The sequence below is a fragment of the Pagrus major genome, chromosome 6, assembly GCF_040436345.1.
Source record: "Pagrus major chromosome 6, Pma_NU_1.0".
Taxonomy (NCBI): Eukaryota; Metazoa; Chordata; class Actinopteri; order Spariformes; family Sparidae; genus Pagrus; species Pagrus major.
The window spans coordinates 6,131,126-6,155,930 of NC_133220.1; the positions used below are offsets into that span (position 1 = coordinate 6,131,126).

The following is a 24,805-nucleotide window of genomic DNA, read 5'->3' on the forward strand; positions in this document are numbered from 1 at the left end:
CTGGTGGTAATGTATCTGAAGCAGTTTGTTAACTGCTGAAAATGGCCAGAAGAAGAACAAGTTGTGCTAAAAACAGCATAGCTCGATATATTGACAAAAATGAATGCATGTGGGCCATGACAAAAATGTTTTTGCCTACTATCACAGGCCCTCATTCACGTTAGCTGCTTTCTTCTTATCACTTTCATGTCACAGGGACAAAGATGGGTAATTTCAGTGTCACATCAGCCACCATTATCAATACTAGAAGATGATGTAAGTGGCCAATTCTACAGACCACTTAGTGACGTATTTACACCAAGGAGTAATGTATGGCGTGGAGAGGCTTTTCAACATCTAGACTTTTTCAGTATCTAGCTAGAATGTGTCTCAAACACCTCCCATCATGCTAAATGTTTTGTATTATGTGTTGGTTGCTCTGCACTGTACATGTTTTTTACGTGAGATTGCAACTTGGTTGACCAAAAAAACATGTTAATTGGAGGACCACCCTGAGGACGGGCCGACTAATATGAAACAGAGCAAAATGGCAGCAGAGTTTGAGGAACGAATACCCCAAATGAGACAAAAAAAAGTGGATAGCTGGATAACTAATGCTGAAAAAGCGGTAGGAACGTAGGAGGCATATCATGTCATCTGCTTAGTGAGTACAAAGGGAGGTGAAGGAGAGCTTCGACCATCACTTGAACACATGCACAAATACTGAGTACTAATTGGCTGCTGAAAGCTTACAGATAAATCACCTAAATTACTTTTAGGTGAACACACACACACAACAACAAACTGTGGGTCCTGCAGATAAATGTGTGTAGGCTAGCTGTGATATCTACTGTGGATTATTGAACGGGATGAAGCAGCATATAATATGTCACAGTCAGCCTGCCAGAAGTCCCCCTAGGTTTTATCTTATTGTGTGTGTGTGTGTTTTTGTGTGTGCGTGCCTTTGTCTATCCTACATATCATTTATTAATAGCCCCGAGCAGTCTGTGTGTGTATGTGGGAGATAGTGTATCTGCATGGCCTGCATAGCCATCAGTCACTGTTTAAGAGAGACCGGATGGTGAATCATATTCCTGTAGCAATGATACCGTATATCAGCTCAGCTCTACTCTGTTTTCCATTTTGTTCTGTTGACTTTCTTCCCACGGTTGCCTTTTTGAACTGACTATAGCAATTTGATCAATCGCACTGATGGATCTGAGTGCAGCAGGGAAGTCAGCTTCTTCAAAGGGGCAGCGTGCATTAGGTGACATCCTTTGGACTGTTGCGGAAAATCCTGAATCGTGGTCCAGGACTTAGTGGGTCGAATGCGTCAAACCCCTGTTATAGTTTCATTTACAGGTTGATAGCTTGGTATTTCAGAGTGTGATGATAAACGCTTATTTTCCATCCTGTTCCTCCACTTTGTATCACGCTCTGTTCCTCACCATTGGGTAAATCCATTTCGGTCGCACCATCATTCTTCATACAAGCCACAAAATCATGTAATCGTATCTATTGATCAACATTTAAAGTAGTCATATTTGAGTGCACGCTCATTGAGACGGAACCACTTTTATGCTTAAAAATTCAATATCTGTAGCATTGATGGTGCCATTAGTGTTATTGGATTGCTCCTCGTGCTGTTGAATATGGTGTATTGATCGTCCTTTGTTATGCTTTCATTGTTAATTGTGTCCTGTGATGATTGATTTTTGTTTCACTGAGTTCACTGACCCACCTCTTCTCTCTCCTTTGGCTTCTCCCTCTTGTCCTTCACCTGATTTGTACTTACTTTCTGTCTCCGCTGTCCTCTACATTTGATTGTCTTTTACTCCCCTGTCTCCTCCTCATCTTCTGCATCCTCCTCTTGTTTTCCCCTATCACATCCTCTATTCTCATCTCGCTTCTGTTATTTTCACTCTCTCCTCTCCCCCTTACCTCCCTATCCTGTCCCACACCTACTTTTCACCTTATCTCCCCCTTCCCCTGCTCCTTGTTCCTCCTATTTTCACATCCTTTCCCCATTTTCCTCTTGTTTCCTCGTCCTATCATTCACCTTCCTTTCCCCTCGTCTCCCCAGCCTCCCCCTCTCCCTGCTCTTTCTCTGTGCAGGGAAGCAAGACACTGCAGAGCAAATCCCTGCTGAATTCCTACTACTCAGGTACACATTTGTATACACACAGTCGCACGCATATGCACACACATAATCTTTAAAGATGCTTTAGGCAATGATTCGATGGCTGTAGAGGCTGTGGAGCTGCCTGCGGCTATAGCTGCAACTGGACAAACTATCCCTGTAAATGACACAGTGAAGAAAACACACTACAGCTCCTTAATGCTTTTACCAATACTGAGACTACAATGGTCGTTATATTGCATGTTATCACTTCTGGAATGTTATAATGGTCCGTAGCTCTCGGCTTACTCCTCTTCTGTTAGAGAGCTGTACAGGTGAAAACAAACCATTAAACATGGCAGGAAAAAACAGCAAAACCTGCACACCTTCATCTTTTTATTTGCAATCTTGCTTGTGTTTCTCAATCCTAAAAACTGACTGTTATGGTCGATATTGTAATAGTTCTTTTAATTCCTTACATCAGCATAAGGATGGACCAAATATAGCCAATGTTTGGCTCAATCCCATTTCTAATTTTTACCCCCATCCATTTCTAAGTGCTGTATCGTAGGCAGCTGGACTTTATAACACCTGAAAAGAATCGGGACTAGGTTTAGGGCTAAGTGTAAGGGTAAAGGGGTGTATTGAGTCTGGGTTTTTGACTGTCACCGCGTTGCTTTTATTGACTAAACTTTGTGGTTCCTTTTGCGTGTCACGTTACATGTGCAGTGTCCAAAGAGCCAGTTCCAGCCACGACTTCTATAGGTGAGTCAAAACTATCTCAACTTTAGTTTTTCTCAACCTTCATTGAGAAGAAAGCTGGGGTTCCTTAAAGCTGGTGTGTTTTCATGTATCTTAGCGTGTATGTGTTGAAGTGTGTGTGTGTGTGTGTGTGTGTGTGTGTGTGTGTGTGTGTGTGTGTGTGTGGGTGTGTGGGTGGGTGGGTGTGGGTGTGGGTGTCTGTGTACATGCGTGAGAAACAAGTAAAAGTTAACAAAAAGTTTCACACACATTGAGGCGGGTACAAAGTCCGAGACACACATGGAAGGCGATGTACTTCATGTGCAATCACGCACACATACACACAGTTTACACATGGGTAAAATGAAATGTCAAAACCATTTTCAACTACCTTCTTTCTGTCTCTTTCTCTTCATTTTTCCTCCCTCTCTCCTCTTCTGTTGGCCAGATTGACCAATTCTTTGCCAAGGAGATTGGCTCTCACCCCTGCCAAAGTGTGGCGTGTGTGTGTGTGTGTGTGTGTGTGTGTGTGTGTGTGTGTGTGTGTGTGTGTGTGTGTGTGTGTGTGTGTGAGGCCAATATTTGCACCAGTAGACTAGTTGACACACATGCACAGGCACACGCACAGAAGCATAAGTGCTGTAGTGACATTTGTCTGCCTCTCTCCCTTTACGGGAGTGTTTCTGTTTTATGTGATAATACTTATCAGCCAGCTGCCACCTCGTCATCTTCCTGACACACCTCTCCTCATCTATCCTCCTCCTTTTCACTCCTGTCTTCATCCCACCTGGCCATTCTTTTTTCCTCCTCCTGTCACCATGTCTACCGTTGCATTATCCACTCTCCCTCCTTTCGCTCTTGAAGTCTTTTGGACTCCTTCCTCCAATTTTTTTTTTGTTTATGTTTATCATCAGTTTATTATCAAAACTTTTTTCTTTTCATCTCTTTTTTAATTAATTAATTTATTTTTATGTACATACAGTATAGAAATAATATAACTGACCTAAATGTCCAGTGGCCCATTTTTTGCCATTTGTTTTCCTTCACTTTCTCTTCTTGTTCTTCCATTTCTTCATACCTCAAAAAACGGCCTACCCAAGAATAAAAAAACTTGAAAATCACATCTAAAATTACGTCCTCCGTTCCCCTCGATTATCACCCCCTTCCTTAAAGTTTTTACTATCCAGTTGTCATTTCTTCTTCTCCTCTGTAATTTACTCTCTATCCATTTTATCTATCCTTGCTTTGCTCATCATCAAATGTTCTCTCACCCTTTTTTCACTTTCATTTCATTTCCATTCTTTATTTTCACTCCTCCTCTCCTCTCTTTCCAGACAGGGGAAAAAGTCTCTTCAAACACCACAATCAGCTGAATCACTGTTATACCTGCTGAGCCCATGTGTTAACGACCCAGGAAACACAGAGCCAGACAGGCAGACATTTAGAATAACACAGACAAGATTACTGTGATAGAAGTGCTGTCTGTGTCTTGTCTTCTCTGGAGAACCTGACTGACCATAAATGGGCAAAAAAATTCAGAGAGGGATTAAGAAGAAACTGAAATCCATATTTTCCAACCACACATATTTAAGTTAGTTTTATCTATCTGACTGGCTACACAGGTTTCAGAGCCATTGGCTGATGCACATCAAGGCATGATGAAGCAGAATGTAAAAGAACGCTTGAGTGATTTATGCAGTGGCACAAATTTGCTGTCATACATCTTCGCAGAATGACGTTTGCGTTTTGTCGAACCATCTGTTCTCCGCAATTAAACTGAAAGACGAGTGATGTAAAACGAAACTTTCATCGTTACTGTGAAGAAAAATCTGGTGTTCACAACAAATACATTAAATATAGAAAAGTAGACTAAACATTAGAAGAAATGTGGCTTGAAAACTCACTGAACTATACAAAACAGAAGAATAGTACAGAGTTATTTTCATCCATTGTTCTGTACATCTATCTACTTACCCTTCTGTTATCGGTTAATCCATCCCTTTACATCTGCCTTATCCATCTGTCCACCTGTCCATGCTTCCATCCATCCTTTCCTGTCATCTTTCAAACTTACCAATCACTTATACAAACCTCTTTCTCTTTTCTTGTCTCATTTCCTTTCATTCTGCCTTTCCTTTGCGTCTACGAGTCATCATCCCTCTCTTCGTCTGTTGCTACTCATGACTTTTTCCTCCTTTTAACCATCCTTTCCTCTATTACACACATCCGTCCATTCCTCCCAGCTTCATCTGTCCATCTACTCATCCATAATCTTCCTATTGCCCATTTGTTCATTTCCTCGTAATCCATCCATCCACTTCTCTATCCCTCCATCACTGCCTACATCCATCTCTTCTTTTCTAGTGTAATTGATTCAATTAAGCCTTCCTCCATTCATCCATCTGCCCAGTTGTACGTATATTACTCCCTCTCTAAATCCTTTCTCTTCCTTCCACCAGTACTACACTCTCCCATCTCCCACATTCACACCTCCCTGCATCCCTCCATTCATCTACTCATCCCTCCTTTCCATCCATCCATCCACATACATCATATTGCAACAGCGCTGGGTGCTGTTTCCACGTCGTGCTGAGTATCGCAGTTATTTTATCGATTGATCCAGTAAATTAGTGGACGGAGGACCTGCAAATTGACCACCAAGCATGTTGTCATCATTTTCATCATGAACTTCATCCAAGGCCAAAGACAAAGCGATAGAGGAATGGAAGACCAATGTACAGTGACATATAGGAGAGTGAGGAAGAGAGACAGGGATGGGGGGAATATAAATAAAAAAGGATCGACTGATGTTTTTTTTCAGGGCTGGTTATTAGTAATAAAGAAGGCTGATAACCAATATTTTTCGATCTGATGTAAAAATGAAAATCTCAGTCACAAAATTTAGAATAACCAGTGATGGGATGTAACTAGTACAATTCTGAGGTTTCCATCTTCTGCTACTTTATACTTCTACGTTTTCTGATAAGTTACTAGTTACCTTTGATTATTCATTGTTGATAGGCTGTCAACCAATCAGGTAGTGTTGTGGGCGGGAGATTGAATGAGACAGCAAAGTGGTGAGTACAGACAGAAACATAACATTTTTCAGTCTGTTCTCTCTCCCAATGCATCAAACAGGGCAGCCCAGTCAGTGACCGTATGCTTTTAAGTTTGACACTACAGGTACTTCTTAAGCATCACTTCTTGAATCGCCCCTCTAATGCAGTAGTCTTCAAGAATTCCAGAAAGTCCAAGTCAGGTGATAATTGGGGTGATCTGATGGATCATACACGGGACTTTCTCTCCGGAGACTGGGGTTCACATCTGTTTGTGACCAAGAATCAAAAGTGATTTGATTTCAAGTTTAGAAAAAAATAAGTTAATGTACTTATTTGACTGACATTACATGATGTAAGTTACATCATACATGCAACTTCTGTTACTTAAGTCACGAGACGTGGACGTAGTTATTTTAACCCAAAGTATGATTTTTACTAGAACCTAACCAAGTTGTTTTTGTGTCAACACCTAACCAAACAACGGCCGTTTCACAACGGTAATAACATCCCAGAAGTCATAATATGTCAGGATATGTTGTCAGCAAGCTTTATTTTGAAAGTCTTGCATATTTTGTGTTATTGCTAACTTGACCATGGAGTCCTTCATGTGCAAAAGAGACACTAGCCCTAACCCTAACCCTAGGTAGGGCCTCATAGTTTGAAGGTTAAGGCCACTGACCAAGCTGCTGTATTTGATGAGTTGGGAGTGAGAACTTGTAGCATTTGAAATGAACACATTGCATTTTAAAAATGCTGAATATCATATCAGCCAGGCCGATAATCAGTCTAGGTTAGCAAGAGAGTGGAAACTAAGGGATGTATAAACAAGGGGTGGAGGAAGGGAGTAAAATAAATAAGTTAAAGAGGAAAATGAGAGAGAATATTTACCAGTTCTGTAACAGCATATTTCAGTATTTGTTAGTTTGTTTGCATTTTTAATCCGATCTGAGATGTACTGCTGAAATGTTTAAGATGCTTTTATCCTACTAAAAACACTTGTTGAATATAAAATGACACAAGCGCGATACAACTGAATATCATCAGAGAAATTCTGATTCTAGTGGGCAGGCAATTCTGAACACAAATTGTCTTCGTTGAATTTGGGTGTAACAACGGTACTGTTTTTATTACTTTCAGTCTAACACTGCAATACCCCAGATAGCTGTCTAATTAAAAAGAAACATCACTTATTGGTTTCCTCTCGAAAAATGCCCATGAATTTTCAGGAATAAACAAAACAGCCTCTGTTTGGCCTCAAGACAGGAAAACAAATGTGGGTCCCATAGATTGATCAACGACAGCAACAAAACATCTATACAGGTTAAATGTACTGATAACTTGGGGCAAAAAGACTAAAAGTGCACGCACAGTATCGCTACAAAAACTGGAATACTGTCAAAATAATTTCCATCTGATCTGAAAAGCTTCATTAGTTCCTACACTTTAACACTTAACACTCCCATCGAGTCCATTTCTTCATTTTATATGTGTTGGCCTCAAAGGCTGGCTCAATTCAACTCCTTAATAGACGAATAGAAAACATTTCAATTTTAAAGTAAGAATCCAACATTTAGACACGTTCCAGTACCTTTCAGGCTTTTGAAAAGGGATAATGGTACCAGGAGCCTGAATGGTCCCAGTGAGAGCCGTTTTATAATAGCTTGGAGAGCGAGAGAGAGCAGGGAGAGAGGTGCAGACAGAGAGAGAAGAAAGTTATTAAGACGACAGTGAAAGAGACATACAGATTGAGGGATCAAAGACAGGGAGAAGGAGCTTGGGTAAATCCAGTATGCAATGCAGAGTGGGGTTTATGTGTGTGTGTGTGTGTGTGTGTGTGTGTGTGTGTGTGTGTGTGTGTGTGTGTGTGTGTGTGTGTGTGTTTCTTTTTGAACCAGCTGTATAGCCTTCTCCATAGCTCAGGTGTTTGCACAGCTATGGAAATGGGATTTTAGACACACACATACACACAGACTCTCTCTCACAAAATCCTGCATACATAAGCAAGCATAGAGAACCCAACACTTACCCACATAGTATAGCATATAAAAGTATACAAATATATGCATAAGGAGACAAGGGCATATCCGAAAGTTACAGATATGCACATAAATACACACTCACACAAATCCACATGCACACACGCCCAGCGCAGTGTTACCATTGATGCAGCGTAAATCCACTGGATCAGTAGAAAGCCACCGCAGCATAGCGTGCATTTTCATGTGCAAACACGTTTTCCTCTAAAAATCAATTTCCCAGACACTGATGTATGTTAAAAGGTTACGCAACGCCGTTCTCTGTCAGTTCACAAAGCAAGCATCAGCCTTTTGTGCCCAGCCAAGGACAGCCACTCGCTGCTGGTGGAGCAGAAGTCTTGTTTTTTTCCATGGATCAGAAGGTTTTTGCTGTTAATAAGGTGCACGCATTCGCACGAAGACAATGATACAAACACAGACGCACGCATACAAAGGCGTCGCATGAACCTAGAGGAAAAGTCGGTGTGAAACTGAAACCCTCTCTTTCTTCAGAGTTTTCTACATCAGTCACACACCAACAAAATATTCCCATTCCTCCTAATAGAAATACCAGAGAAAACATATGCTTGCTTTTAGTCTTAATGAATACTATCCCAATGTAGCTGCATTTACGAGGCTTGTCAGTACAGCAAACTCCACCCTAGTGTTTCTCGTTAACAGGAAATGCAACCAAGGAACTACACTTAGAGCTAGGTCCCTCCAGCTACAACAGCTACGGCTCCTTTAAAGGTTCCGGTGGTCGGAGAAAGCCTATGTTTCCTTCACGTCTGGTGTTCACGCTGCACACACTGGGTGTTGACTCTTACTGCAAACATATTTCTAATTTTAAAAAAAAAACACCCAATCAAGTTATGTTTAAAATGAAAAGAGTTAGATGATTCAGAGAAGACCACTCAGCCAATCAGCAATTAAAGACTCTCTTATTTTATGTGCAGATAACTGTAGACCTATTTGTTCTTCTCGGGGGAAACTCAGAAAAGTGAAAGGCTGTATTTACAGGAAGAGTAGTGAAGGAAGGTTCAGCTGCCCAATATGCATAAAAATAAAAAGATTGAATGCCTGCCAGCAGAGCTTGGTGATGTGACATTTTACTTCTCTTCGTCTCTTTTGGTGGCTATTTAAAGATGCACTGCACTTAAAACATTTCAATAACAACTGTGCTACTACATAGTGGAAGTGGAAGAGGGTCCAGAGTCGCCTCCTGTGTAGAGAGCTCATAATTTCTATCCATAGCCCATAGCTTGTATTGGAAGTAGTTTTTCCACAGCATGACCGAGGGGCAATTTTTTTTTTCTCCAGTGTAGTTCAGCTTAGCATTAGGCCGCATGTAAGGTGATTATAGCTAATGGTAGTCATTTTGTTTGGCCATAATGTGGCAGTGCTGGGTAATTGAAGGTAAGAGCAGCGTTGAGTGATAGTAATTTTTAACCTTTAGTGCTCAGGGAAGATTGAGCCTCTGTGCTCTTTTGTGACCATGTCTTGACTGCCTGCCTCCAAAGCCTATGTTCACATCTGGTGTCCAGTCATTCGCCCTTTGAAAAGTGTTTTTTAGTTTGTCAATCTTTTACAGTCCTGCCCCTCTTCGTGGGTGTCCTCTTTCATCATAAATAGCTATAGATAAATATACATATATCTATAAAGGTAAAGGCCAATCTGTCTTTATACAAAACTAACTCAAAGTTGTTAGGATAAAAACATGATAACTTTTTCATGTTCTGACAGTGCTGTGCCTATGATCCGTATAGGTTTAGGGACAGAAACCACTTGGGTTTCCACAAGGAAAAGATCATGTTTTGGCTTAGAATACTGGTTTTAGTTGCCACAGACATGGCTGGAAATTGTCCCAAGATCTCCAAATGATCTCCAAATTACAAATGTTGTAACGCAGTCTCGAGCTGTGGTCACCCGCCTGAAACTCTCCTTTGCATCCAGTCAGGTAATGTGAAAGTATTATGACACATTTGTGGAAATGTTAATATGATGCATAGCCTGTGAAACAAATGTGAAGTTCTAAGTTGTTTGCAGAAATGTTCACTAACTTGCACTTGAACTGGTCAAATACTAAACTTTTTCTTGTTTGCTGTTCTTGTCATTGACAGCTCTAATGAGTGGTGGAACAGGCACTAAGTACTGAAATGCAAACAAATGTGTAAGAATATTTATATGAGTAATTAAGGAAGCAGAAATACAGCTTGTTAGTGTAAGCACAAAAAAACAGCATCAGGTGTACGCAGAGCTTTATAAATCTGCTGAACAGAACAGGTATGTATATTTCTGTTCGTCTTCTGTCTACACAGATTTGTATGCATCTGGCCCCTGCTGTACAGAACAGCAAACCTGAAAGCTGGATAATTATAAGAAATAATTACTGTTGTGTTCTATTTGTCCAATCACAGCAGCATAACAGACATTTCTTTATATGAAAATATTGCGTATGATGACTTTAAGCCTTCACATTTTCTGTTAATTATCTTCATGCTGCAGTCACATATACTAACATACTGAACAGCAGGAGGCAAACACTTCTTCCCTGCCCAGCGAGGATATGAAGTTAATCCTCCGTTCTTAGAAACCTCCCCTATTTCTCTCTGCTATCTGTCCGTAAGTCTCTCTGTCCACCAGTTTCTTTCTCTCTCTGGTCCCAACTTGCGAGATAAGACTCGATTTGTGTTAGAAAAGAAACTGTGAAGCAGATTTGTCTGTCTGCTATGCAGCTGCTTGGTGGCTCCACAGATCACTGTGCAGGTAACTTCCACACCTACACACACTTGCATATCTTTGTTCGACTGCCTTTCCGAAGGAAGTGGCCTTGTGCACACATCGCACATGCACGCAGACAGCCCTGCATGTACGCAGACACACACTCTGGGCTGGACTTTGTGAGTCAGTATTTTTGTTCCTCGAGTCAGGAGAAGGGAAGTGAAATGAGGTATAACGCTGGGATACTGTCTAGACCAGTTGATCTCTGTGACCTGCAGTCCAGATATATATTCTGCTGCCACACTGTCTCTTCCTCCACTGATCACTCCTGCTGCTTTTTTTTTTCTCTGGCTTACTTTTATCTCCGCTATCTTTTGTGTCTTGGTTTTGTCTTTTGGCTTCTCAATATAAATTCAGTTTTCAAGTCATGTAAGTTGAATGAATAAGAAGAATGGTTCCTCTTTCTTGTGTTCTTTTCACAAACTCAGTTTATGTTTCTGTCTTGTTCCTTCTTTTTATATTTTTATTCTTTCTCACTCAATCTTGTCATACTTTTCTCAGCATGTTCTCACTCCCAACATATCAAAAACGGCAGCTTGTCAGACTCTCTACCCATCCCTGTAGCGTTAGTTTTGCGCTTTTGGCTCCGTAGTTGAGTTAGCTATAATACATAGATAACATTCAGTTAGACTTTCAAAATAAAGCTCAATGAAAAGCTTGATATCATCAAGTTACTATTGTTGTTTTAGTGTTCTGCAATTTACTTTCAATGTCAGCAAAGTGATAGAATGATGAATACATTGGACAAACATGTAGGAAGCCCTCGATGTTTTAAATCAAGATGTCCTGCAGCCCCTGATGGGCTCAAGGATCTTTCTATTTCTTATATATTATATATATTATTCTTATATTTATTTTTAATTCCCATTGTTCCATTTACCTATTTCTGTCTACGTTTCCTTCAATCTCCGGCTCCCCTCCTCCTCTGGACTGTGGCTCAGCTGCACTTTTATTTTCCATCTTTTATGCTAGCAGCTCACTGTTCCACTACCGGCTGTAATGTATTTCAAATATCAGAGCGATTTTTCATCCATACCGAAGAGAATTCCACCAGCCAGGCTCTGCAGCAATAAAATGAAGCTGAGCCTGACCTTGTGCTTCAGAGAAAGACAGGACGAGGAAGAGAGAGCGAGAGAGAGATGAACTTATATACCTTACACCTTTCTAAAAAAAAACACTTCCCGCTAAGATTTCCATCTTGGAGCAGCGTGAGTGTTTACAGCGCTTAACCTTTAATGGTGAAAGGTTTGCAGAGAATGTTATTTGCATTTTAAGGCACCGTGTAAATTCAGACTTTGCTGGTGCGACAGATCGTTTCCTTCTCTTGGCTGCACATTTGTTGGAGTTGTGAAGACCACCTGTGGGAGTGATGTACGTGTACTATTGTAGTGTACTCAGATGTTAAAGGAGGCAGGTGTATGGTGGTTACATTTGACATGAATGTTTTTTGTTAATCAGTGTTAAGTCTTTTGCATTGTTGTGTATTTACCTTCAAAGTACAGCACAGTGGATTCTTTTGATAATAACTAAATGCAGTTTATTTGATTGTTACTGGTTTTTATCCAAGTATTTAGATGATAATGGGTGTGTTTTAATAGTGCTTAATGTTTAGCACAATTTCAGTTTCAGTTTCAGGTTTTGTTTCGCTGTTCCGTATCTAATTTCTACAGGTGTGTGTGTTTTGGCTGATGAATACTGCAGTGAATAAGAGCAGGATCTGTGGAAGACGTCTTCCTCTGTAAGGGCAGACATCCAGTTGTTACTGTAATGAAGTTATTTCTTTAGTGTGATTGGATTTAACAGTAATTGCTAGTTGCGGGTCTCAAGGATCTCAGTGAATTGTATTGAATTATGGAATGGCTACAGAAAATCCTGACTTCTAATTGGCGGGCAGCTGTCAATTAAAATCTTAATCTATAATTATATCTTGAACTAAGTTGTCATCAACTGCGTAACTATGTTATTTTTGTATATCTAGACATGATTTATTTATTTTTTTATCTTATAAGAAAAGAAACAATATACATGGGCAAACTGAAACAGCCTTCCGATGCAAATGTCATAGTGTTTGCAGCAGATGCTAATTTGCAACACCCATCACTAGAAAGGCCTTTTATGGGAATAAGAATTGGAACAATCAGCTAAAAAGGCAGTAAAAACAGTCAAACAGGATAAAATACAGTTTGTGAATGGCATGTTAATGGTTCTGCAATCAGGTTAGCAATAATACAAATGCAACATGAGGTTAGACTTTCAAAGTAATTTCACATATCAGGACTTTTGGACTGTAATTAACATTGTGAAATGGCCGCGTTGTGGTTGGGTTGGATACAAAAAGTACTTGCGTTCGGTCATGTCACTTACATTATTTAGGTTACGTATTTTACGTACATTAACTTATTCGTGTTACACAACTTAAAAACAAATTAATCTTCACACTTGGTCAGACATGGGACGCAAATCCCCGTCTCCAGGGGGAAACTCCTGTGTGTGAGCCGTCTAACCACCCTGACCATCTGCCGACTCGATGAACGAGTACACTGTCATCTGTATCTATATGGATACTTGGAATGGGCGGGGCATAAACTGGACTTGGGGGCACTACAGGAAAATTGTTAATTTAAGCCTTAAATTGATGGGTTGATCAGAAGTTGCTTTATTTATTATTTATAGGTAAACAGTTTATAACGCAGCATCAGAATGGAACTTCAGATCACAGAGGACTTTCGCTCATCACGATTAAAGCTGATGACACATTTTACTTGGATGATACTCGTATAAGTACAGTATCTGTGCCGGATACTTATTTCAGCCAATGCTCAACGCTACCAACTCAGACTTTTTGCTCTTTACACTACTGCGCTAGAGGGCAAATTAATAATGCAAAGTGAAGTGAAGGCTACATAGCTTCATAAGAACATGTTACCTCGAACCTTTTGTAAATTCATATAGAATATAGAAACACAGGTGGACAGACAGGCACACTGGTTGTGTGGAAGTGTGAGGAGTTAACACAGTGATACTCTGAGTCGAAGTCATCCATAACAGAGTCTTAATAAAGTCACACGGGGGGAGGAGGGAACTTTATATAGCACACTGCCAAGCATGAAGGACTGCATTAACATACACACTCACTGACAGTGTAAACGGCCTTCATACACACACACGCGCGCACACACACACACACACACACACACACACACACACACACACACACACACACACACCAAAAACTCCCAACACACTCTTCTCTCTCTCGATCAATGTCTCTCTCTTACACTGTCAAACACACACACTAGCTGCACACACTCAGTGCTCTCCATATGTCTCTGTGTTGTGCACACACACACACACGCGCGCACACACACACACACACACATACCCTTGTGACTGTGGGGTCAATAAATCTCCCCATTAGCATTGAGATGTCTTCATCATAGTCAGTGTTGTGGAGCTGCCGCTATGACTCCATTTCATGCCTGGCTTAATGCATATTTGACCTTGGTGGGACTTAACACACACACACACACACACACACACACACACACATGCGCACACACACACACACACACACACACACACCACTACTCAAAACCCCACATACTGAAAGGTAGGTATACAAATGCACCCACTCATATTAGTGCAGGAACGCACTCGCACACATTCATGTATATATGAAGTTAGTCATTTGCATTCAAACACACACCAAACTCACACCTGTGACCTTGGAGACAGCTGCAAGGAGCCCTGGGAATTTTTCAGAGTTTCAGAGACAAAGGACTTATGTATGTGTGTATGTGTGTGTGCATGTGTGTGACCCCTGCAGTCTATGGCTTTTCATTTTGTGTGATTATGTTTGTTGATGTATGATTCTTGTAAAGATTGTTCAGGCATAGCATGTTTTATCTGTCTGTATGTATAAGTGTGGGTGGCATGATGCCTTCACAGTGCCACGGCCAGTAAATAAGCCAACTAAACTAAAATACAGTACAAACACAGCATTCATTAATTATAATTAAAGGAGAAAGCAGAAAAAAGAATGTACTGAGAAAGAGAGAAAGCAATTAAAAGTGGGAACAGAGGAAAGAAAAGGGATGTAAAAAGAAAAGAGGTCAGGAAAGGCAAGCAAAGGCACAATGTCTCCCGCTGGTATTCATATATTTGAAAATGTCAGTGAGTTTGAAAAATGCTTTCGGGAGGTCAGGGAACAACAGGCAAGTTTATAGACAAGTACTTTCAGCTCAGTTCGACTGTAAAGCAGCCGGTGCCCCTTTTTAGAGAAACAACATCAACCAAGCCAAGTTATGGAAACAACACAACTCAGCCCGTTCTACTTAATATTCTCTTCATATAGACCAGATTTGCATCGGCAAATATGTTGGGAATTATTAATTATGCCGAACAGAAACTGTATTGTAAATGTGTACTGTTAACATTTACATTGTTTCCCTACAATATTGGCTCTTGGCAACTAGATCAATAATGTTTTTAGGGTTTTGTATAAGTAATTCTTGGTTAATCTTGGGTAAAGATCGTTAATACTCTTTACTCAGTACAACACATCCATCCTGATCTCCACCCCATGACCTCTGTGCAGTATAAGGAGGGTCCCACTTCCTAGATTGAATCCAGGTAGCAGTTTTACTTCTTCTAAAATGTATTTTACAATCCTGGTTAGTGATAGGAGACAGGGGAGCCGAGGAGAAGATGAAAAGGGTTTAGTATGATTCACGTGATAAGATGAAGTTCTTAACTGAACTGTTTTGGAGACACAGTGTGAAGGAGGAAAGTAACCCGGTTCTGTTTCAGTGAGCAGATAGTTTGTGTTTGTCCTGACCTCTCTTCATCTCTCCTTCCCCCCTAAACTCTCTCCTCCTGTCTTTCTTTCACCTTTCCCCCTCATCTGTCTCCTGTCCACCTCTCCTCTTAACGGTCCTCCTTTCTCCCCTGCCATCTTTTTCTTTTTTCTTGTCTCACTGTATCCTCTCTTGACTCCTCCTCGTCTTCCTCCTTACTGTCACTGTCTTCTTTTAGCCTCCATTTGTTCCCATCTGTTCTCTCTCTTGTCTCCTCTTTCACCCACTCCCCTCCTTTCATCGCACATCTTCTCATTTGGTCTTTTACTCTTTCATCAGTTCCTCCTCTCACACAACAGGATATGTCAGCTATTTTTAATCACAAAGCGTAACACCAATTAGATCTCCTTGCCTGTTTTTTCATCCCGTCTTCCTTTCTCTTGACCACACACACACTCGCACAACACACACATTCAAACACACACACACACACACACCCGCCCAAGTAGGAGCTGCAGAGTGACCCATGTGGCCGGCTCATTCTTCATTCGTTTAGGGAAGCTGGTGTTTAGATTGGCTTATGGAGAAGCCACTTTAGGCCACTAATGAATCCACAGCCATCATTAACATGCAAATAGCTCCATTAAGAAAACATAGAGTCATGCAGTTTTATATTACAAGCCCTTTTCCTTCTGAGACTCACATATACACACTCTCACTTCAGGCCTGGCAGCTTGTCAGAAGCAATTTTACCGCAGCACCAAACATAATGGCATGTTATTTATTAACACCACAATGAGAAGATTGAAAGCTTTTAGATTTCACAACTGTCAAATAATATAAGCTCAAAGAGACGTCTTCCAACACTTCACAACATTCTTTTGATGCTCTTTTTCTTAATTTATCTCCTTCTTTCCATTACCTTTTGCCTTGATTTACCCATATTTCCTTTTCTCTCAGTCAGTATGTGTACGATTACTGAGAAGATAAGTAATAGAAATAGGTTTAAATAAACCCTCAAATAGGTAATCATACAGGGACCCTCCTCTTCGTTCTTTCTTACACTGAATGGATGCAGCACCTGTATATTGCACATCACCCAGTTTTGCAAGCTTCCTTCACAAAAACCCTTCAGAACTTGACTTTAAAAGACTTTCCTTATTTCATGCTCCTCTGGCACAGTTCTTGACATGTGACATTCCTTCATCAGTCCCTGAGTCCCCAGAAACCTCCATCTATCCCTCCATCTGCCCTGACTAATAGAGCCCATACACTCATCCAATCAGTCTGTCCCATTCCTTAATTGGAGGAGAGATATTCTAATTAACTGTCCTAATGCCGTGCCCACCAATCAGAGCTCAGAGCATTAAGTGACTCGTTTAGCTCACCACTTGTCATCAGCAGCCCAATCTTCTGTCACCTGGAGTGTGTTGAAACAGTGCACGTTATGTAGTGAGTGTGCGTGTGAGGGTGAATTTGGGGTTGGCATAGAGTAGTGGTATGTTGTCATGGTAACATTTTCTTTTTTCTGTCTCTCTTTCTCCCTCCATTTACAGACAGTAGCCAGCCATCGCTCGCCCAGCCCTCTCTGACCCTGCAGAGTTTTCCCTACGGAGGCTGTGAGTCTGTGGAGCTCTCCTACCAGAGCGGTACGTGCACACAACTTAGGAAGTTAGCCACTTTGTTAAACGATGAGTCAGTCTGTCAGACTGTTATTTGGTTCTTTAACCGGTTAGCCAGTTAGATAGTTATCTGGTTTGTCAGTTTGCTACTTAGTCAGTCAGTTAGGTATATGGTTAGCTAATTAATTAGTTTGCCAGTAGATAGGCAGCAAGGTAGTTGGTTAGATTTTCCGTCAGTTTGCTAGCTAATATGTGATATGGTGGTTAGTTAATTATGTAGCCAGTTGGTTAGATAGCTAGTTTGTCAGTTAGTTATTCAGTTGGTTTATTAGTTGGCCAGTTAGTTGATTGTCTAGTCAGCCAACCTGCCAGTCATTAGTTAATTAGTTAGTTTAATACCTAGCCATTGAAATACTCATTAAGTGAGTTGTTTTGTTACTTTATTAATTGGTCAGTCAATTAGTCAGACATGTGGTTAGCTCACTAACTAATTAGTTAGTCAATAGGCCAAGTAAGTCAGCCAGATAGCTGGTTAGCTAGCTAGCTAGTGAGATAATAAGTCAGTCATTTACTTGGTAAGTTAGCTGGTATGTCAGTTGGTTAGAAATCATTTTTTTTCAGTTTGCTAGTTGGGTGGTTAGTCAGTCAGTTATTTATACGGTCAGTCAATTATTTTGTTAGAAAGCTTATTCATTGACAGTTAGCTAGCTAGTTTGTGAGATGGAGGTTTATTTGGTAGCCAGTTGCTCACTCACTTGTTAGTCAGTTAATCTGCCAGTCATTTAGTCACTATTTTTTAGTTGGATACCTCGGTCAGTTTGTTCTTCAGTTACATTATTAGTTGGCCAGTAAATTAGTCAGTCATGTAGTAAGTTAGATAGTTAGTCAGTCTAGTCGTCAGTTAGCCTTGCAGCTAGTTAGTTTGACCTCACACTGAAGACATCAAACATGGAACTGATATTGTTTTCTCATTTTGTTTAGAAAAGTGTCCGTTGAAAGCATTTCACCTCACCAAAACTGACAGGCTGGACGAGAGAACGTATTAAGTGTTTGGCTCTTGCTGCACAACTGTGTTTCAAGTGTTCGAGCTATTTTCATGACATTAATTAAAAAGAAAGCAGCCTGGTGGGACTTGCTAGTTGCACCAGAGTGTTGAAGTTTGTATTTTAGGCTGCAGAAGTCAAAAGTTCTCTCAGTTTGTTTCTGATTTCCCAAACTGTAATAACATCAGGGTTCACAGCACAGCTTGATTACACTAAAGGTTTGGTGCCTCAAACAGTTATTTATTGCGCAGCACAGAATCTGTGAACTAGTTTGATAATAATCAAAATAAATAATCAAACACACGAAGATGGTTAGTTATGAAGAGACAGCAATTAACTTACAAAGTCAGTTATTTTACTACTTCAGCCAAAGTACTGTGTTGTCAGACGCTTCCAACAAATGAGTCATTTAGTCATTTATTCATTTATAAAGGTACTTTGCAATATTAGTTAGCCTGTTTATTATTGAGCAGAGCTTCACTATTCACTACATGAAGACTGATTAGAATAATTTTAACCATCCTTCTGTCCATCCATCCACCCACTCTCCCTCCCACATACTTACTGCATCCACCCTCTTGTTTACATATTCATGTCTTTCTGTCTGTTTCTCTGTAAAATGTCTCTGTACCTGCAGGTCAGTTCCAGGCAGGACAGTTTCAGCCAGCTATTCGAGTTGCCGACCTCCTTCAACACATCACCCAGATGAAATGTGGACAGGGCTATGGTTTCAAGGAGGAATATGAGGTAAATAGACACACACACAAAACACACACAAAGAGGCTTACCATGAGAACAACAGTAAAAGAGGCATCAATCTTTAGATTGGCAACATTACAAGCAGACATTAGTAAGAAGGTCAAAGGTCTGCAGCTACAGCACCGATATTATAGGTATAATAAATTGTTTGTGTGACCCCACAATGTATAAATATACGTGCAGAGTCAGAAAGAGATGTGTGTCTTTACAGTAAGTACATGGGTATTGCAAAGCCCGAAGCTGGACTGGCATCATGTGTTGTTAGGTGCAAAATGGGATCTGCTTCAGCTGCCCCCATGACCCTGAACAGAAGTTTGCAGATTCACTGCAAAGTTATGAAAAATCAAAAGCAGTTTTGACTAGAAATGTATTTTAATTTCACCACAATAAAAAAACATCATTACAGCAAACAGAGCAAATCTGAATCTGCCCTTGACTGAAGAGATGAGATGCTCATTTGCATTAAAGTGGCATTTGTGTGATACATATTTAAGAATGAAAACCTGGATGAATTTAGCTTTTTATGCAGAGTAATGTTTGTGTCCTCATGGAGCACATGCTATTAGAGTTCTGTTTAAGATTCATTATATTATTTAAAATAAATAGATAATGTTTGCCTGCTGTCTCCAGCAGTACAGCGTGGTAATTAGATTCCTTTATTTTGCAAGTGTGGCATCCATATTTCCTTACCTTTTCTCTTGCCCCAGTCCCAGTTGTGCAATGTGTGTGTGTGTGTGTGTGTGTGTGTGTTTGTGTTTGTGTGTTTATGGTATGTATATGTGTGTGAATGAGAGCATTTGTATGATTGGATTTGGTTTAATGAGGAAAGACGACTCTTATCAATTATTAACACTTTACCTCATTAATATCGATGGTTACAAAACAAACAGGCTGACACTAAAACAAACTTTCTGTCCTTTACTTTCTGTTCTCTTCTCTTCTTATTTTGTTTTGTTTGTTTCTTGGTTTCTTTTTTTTCTGTCACTGACACCATCACCAGTTTGTGCTTGTCATTTTGCTTCGTCGTGTTCCTCCGTCTGTTCCCTGACTACTCTTTGCTCTTCCTTTGCTCTGCTTAAATCCTCTTCCAATCGTATTTTGTTACTCTCCGTCTTTTCCTGTTTCTATTTATCTCCTGTGCATCTCATTCCATGTATCTGCTTTTTTTCATGTTTTCTTCCTGTATTTTTGCCTTTGTCTGGCACCCCCTCCTTTCTCTTTTCACCTAAGCCCTTGATTTCTTCACTTCATCTTTCTCTCTCTTGGTTGGCTGACTGTTTGTTTAGAGCACCGTTTATCACAGAGAGACGTTTTTACAATCATTCTTTGTCATGGGCGCTCTACCATGGGATCATTTTCCTACCAAATCCTCATTTCTCGCTTTCTTTCATTTATCCCTGTACCAAACCCTCCTTCCTTCCTGTCTTCACTTTATTCTTCCTTCATTTGCTTTGTCTCGGCTGCTTAAAATGAATCTTTTAAAAGACACGGGGAAGAGTCAGCTTCTTTCTATCTCAAGAATGAATATTTTCTATTACCAACTCTGCATGCGTGTTGAAAATTGTCCCTTCGTGATGCCGTATGTTATATTTTCATTTACTTCCTGTCATTTTGGTTTATACCCACTGATACGTTTCAGGGGAGAGCAAATGTGATTTATTCTCTAGGGGTGTGCGTGTGTGTGAGAGAGAGAAAGAGAACGGAGCTTTATTAGTAGCACTGGTAGCTGTCAGCTGTCACTATCAGCTAATGCAGAAAGACGTGCACTGGACGTCATAACAAACACATAATACAATGTATATATTCTCATGCTCTATCTTAAAAGTGTGTTTGTGTACCTGTCTATAAATAGAACTTGTTTTTTTTTTCCAGTCACGTTAGCATACGATGCTTCTATGATGTATTGTTTGCAAAGTTGTGTCAATCAGCATTTTGTATGTGTGTGTATGTGAGTGAGTGAGCATGTGTGTGTCTACCACCCCATCCCATATGGTGTCTTCTTGTCCGTGTGTGGTGTGACCTCCAGTGTTGAAGCCCATTAACCCCACTTACACTGACAGCAGCCACGCTGTCACCGTGCCGCACCCCACTGGGATTACACCTTTTGCTTTAAAGGGAGTGTTCTGTTTGAAGACCGGTCAGTCGGTCTGGTTAACACTCTATCCTATCCACATCCTTACATCTGATGCATGGTGACCTAAATGAGAACTGAAGGAAATGGTACATCCAGATCATGTTAGTTATTTCACATAAACTGTATGACTGTGACACTTATGCAATATTGGCCTATCACAGATATATCAGTATTGGTGTAAACTTTTTTGGGGATTAGAATCTGAAGGCATGCCGGGGGTAATGTATAATTATTATAAAATATATAGTTAAGGGTCTAAAAGAGTCTCATTAGAGAATGCAATCGAAATAGTATACCTTCAAAAGTTTCCTCAACTGATATTGTGTGAAACTTGTTCTAAAAAAGATTTATTTTAATGATATGAACTATTTTTGCAGAAAGGAAAACTGAAGTACCCACTCACTACTCACTACAACAGTGTGTGTGTGTGTGTTTGTTTCTCATCCTCTGTCCACCCACCCCACTGTATGTTTTTATATAGAATATTTCATAATCTCAAAAAGCAACAGATATCATATGAGAGGAGTTTGATTAAGAGTGTCTTATTTTTGCAGGTTGAAAAAAGGGCAACCAGCCCACACCTTATGTAAATGTGCACACACACACACACACACACACACACACACACTTCCATACATGCATAACCCTCCTACAGACGCCTCCTACCTAAAATATCAAAAAAAAAAAAAAAAAACGATGTTCGGCCTAGTTTTTGTAAATGAATGTATGCGATGGAGAAAATACACACATACAGTAAATACACACACAAATACACGGACACACACACACACAAACACACTCTCTCTCTCAGGCCCATATGCCACTTTAAAAGAATCCATTTTCTGCTTGACTGGGCGATAAGTTAAGGTGTCTGTTTCTGTCACAGTGCATTTGTATGGCATTGTGTGTGTGTGTGTGTGTGTGTGTGTATGTGTGTGTGTGTGTATGTAGGTCATATCACTGTCTGAAATTGAAAGCTGTTGTCTGGGATTCTTAAGCCCTTAATGGACTCTGAAAGGACTGTTCCCCTCGTCCCTATAGGGAGAATGACTGTGTGTGTGTGTGTGTGTGTGTGTGTGTGTGTGTGTGTGTGTGTGTGTGTGTGTGTGTGTGTGTGTGTGTGTAAGCGTGCACATGTGACCTCTTCCTGTGTGTTATAATAGTTCAGGGTCCATATGGCGACCTTTGAGAGTTGGGGTTTGGTTGCTTAGCTCAAGAGAGAGATCTGAGACACACTCACACACTTTTTTGTATTATGTACAAATGCATGCATGTGTGGGACATACACATGTAGTATATGCATGCAACATTTGAGCACATTCTCACTCACATTTGTCTCATAATAATAATAATAATAATAACAATAATAATGATCATGAAGAAGAGGAAGTTACATGCATGTCCACACATGAACAAACACGCGTGCCATTGTGTCCTTGCTATGTTTGTAAGGCCTGTCACACGGGCCAGCATCACAGCAGGGAGACAGAACAATCTGTCTTCTCTCCTCCAACAAAGAACTGACAGAAAATTCTCTTTCAGACCAAACCAACGGAACAATGAACCCAAACTTTTTCGTCTTCTCCCCAGCTCCTGCACCTGCACTTTTTCATTTCAGAGAAGCAGGGATATATATATATATATTTTTTTTTTTTTTTTTTTTCAATCGATTGTCAGATTGCTCCTTGCTGTTGGTTGCCTTTTTAATTTAGTGTGGGAGTTCAGATGCATTACCTCTGCCAATAACATTGGAAAGGGGTTATGTTATCACTCTAAGTTGGCAGAAGGCAGTTACCTGGCCTGATTGGGACTGATAGTAGATTTGGGTTTTCTGCCATTATAATATTTCTTGCCATAACTTCTAGTTGAAAGGTTTAACATTTTGGCCAATCAGCCGCACTGCCTTTATAGACTTTTTTAGAGAAAATTACCAGAGAAAATAACAACGAAGGAAGCAAGAAGAGACCAACTGCTCCTGGTATTAATTTTATTTTGAAAAATGCAAGTTTGTTGCTTTGATGACTAAAATTGTTGTTTTGAGCACTAAAATTATATTGAAGTGTCATTTTCAGACGGATCGGTCTCTACACATTCTCACTACCTCTGACAGTGAGACCAATTTAATACAATTATGAGCAATTGTTCACTTTTATTGAACAATTTCTCATAATTTGAGTTCATAATTTGACATTAAACCCTCTGCTACTTGCAGAAAGTAGAAGAAAGCACTACATTATTAGAATGATGATTTATGTAAATCAGTTTCATATATATTTTTTGCATCATGAATATAAATTAGGGACAGCATGCCGGTATGTTCGGTTATTTTAGTTTTGAAAGTTGAGTCACATATGACCCGCCTGCGAGCTTTGCCATCTTCTGAGAACGCCGAGTTCCAGCCGTATCTCCGTCAGTGCCCTGAGTGGTAAAGAGTGTGGTCTGTTCAACTATCAGTTGATTGTCTTTTCATTAATATTCATGTTAGTACTGTTTTAACTTCTGCCTGCCCATGTGTCAGTGTACAAGCTCTGGGCATCAGGCCATATGTGCATGCATATTTCTCTGTGTTCATACCTCAATATGAAATGTGTATGTGTATGTGTGTGTGTGTGTGTGTGTGTGCGCGCACGTGTACATGTGTGTGTTCAGGCCCTGGCAGAGGGACAGACGGCGCCCTGGGAAACGGCCAAGAAGGACGAGAACCGCAACAAGAATCGCTATGGCAACATCATCGCTTGTGAGTACTGCAATGACATAGATGGAGGCCTCTAAAAGAAACTCCTGCAGTAGTTTTTGCTGAATTTGATTGTGGTACCGATTTCATTTAGCTCAGTAACAGGTTTAGTGAAGTCTGATGTGGTTTAGCTCAGCGTGGTTTGGTTCGGTATGGTTTGATTCATGCCATTTCGTTTTAGTAGCGGTTGGTTTGGTCTGGTTTGGTTGAGTTAATTAGTTGGTTGTATTTCTATTTTCATGGCTTATTTTCTCTAGTTGACCATTTGGTAAAGTAAGACCATAATTCTAATATTATGAATACACCTCAAATACCTTCAGTTAACGTGTCTGTTAGATGATATGGCTGAGAAACATAATATAAATACTTTTTAGATCCTGATCGATATGTATCTTGAACGTTGAGTATCGAAGGTTCAATCCCCTTGTGTGCCTCGAAAAATCCTGTCTGTTTGGACGGCCATGTTCGCCCTACCCCTCTATCCCAAAAATCAGGACACCCTACCTGTAGGCGTGAATATGCAACATAAACGGGGAGGGCATAATTGTGTTTGGCTGAAAACTGTTTAAAAACTCAGGTATCATATTGGCACTAGTATTAAAGCGCTAAGAGAGAAAGGTGTTTGTCCTTACGAATTCAATGTAATGATTATGGAGGTGAAAATAGTCGAGGTCCAATATTTATTTGATTAAACATGCTGAGGGACCAGGTACACTGGGTTAAGAGACCTTCCTTGAGCTGGAGGACACAGGTCCAAATCTCTGTGCTGGCAACCGTCTGCCCTGCTGAAGTGTCCTTCATTGAGTCACTGACTGACTCCCTCCAGCTCTGGGTGTGTCCTGCTGTTGGACATAAACACCTGCTGAGAGCCAGATGCCAGTAGAACGTGGTCTTGATGAGTCAGTCAGAACTAATACACTTAGCAGAATGTATATAGCAGATGACGAAAATTTACTTGGACATTTTACATTCTCACCACCTCTGACAGTGAGACTAAGTTAGATCAAAGCAAAACAATGTGTT

At 40.3% G+C, this 24,805-nt stretch overlaps 1 protein-coding gene across 3 annotated transcripts in view; it reads left to right on the plus strand.

The window, feature by feature from the left end:
• ptprt (protein tyrosine phosphatase receptor type T) overlaps positions 1–24,805 on the plus strand; it is a 257,994-nt gene that overhangs the window by 179,412 nt on the left and 53,777 nt on the right. For all 3 annotated transcript variants that reach the window (XM_073468585.1, XM_073468587.1, XM_073468586.1), the window contains exons 18-22: positions 2,063–2,143; positions 2,828–2,863; positions 17,047–17,139; positions 18,793–18,902; positions 23,698–23,785. In XM_073468585.1, the coding sequence (XP_073324686.1) occupies positions 2,063–2,143; positions 2,828–2,863; positions 17,047–17,139; positions 18,793–18,902; positions 23,698–23,785 (408 nt within the window). The remainder of the gene's footprint in view (positions 1–2,062; positions 2,144–2,827; positions 2,864–17,046; positions 17,140–18,792; positions 18,903–23,697; positions 23,786–24,805) is intronic.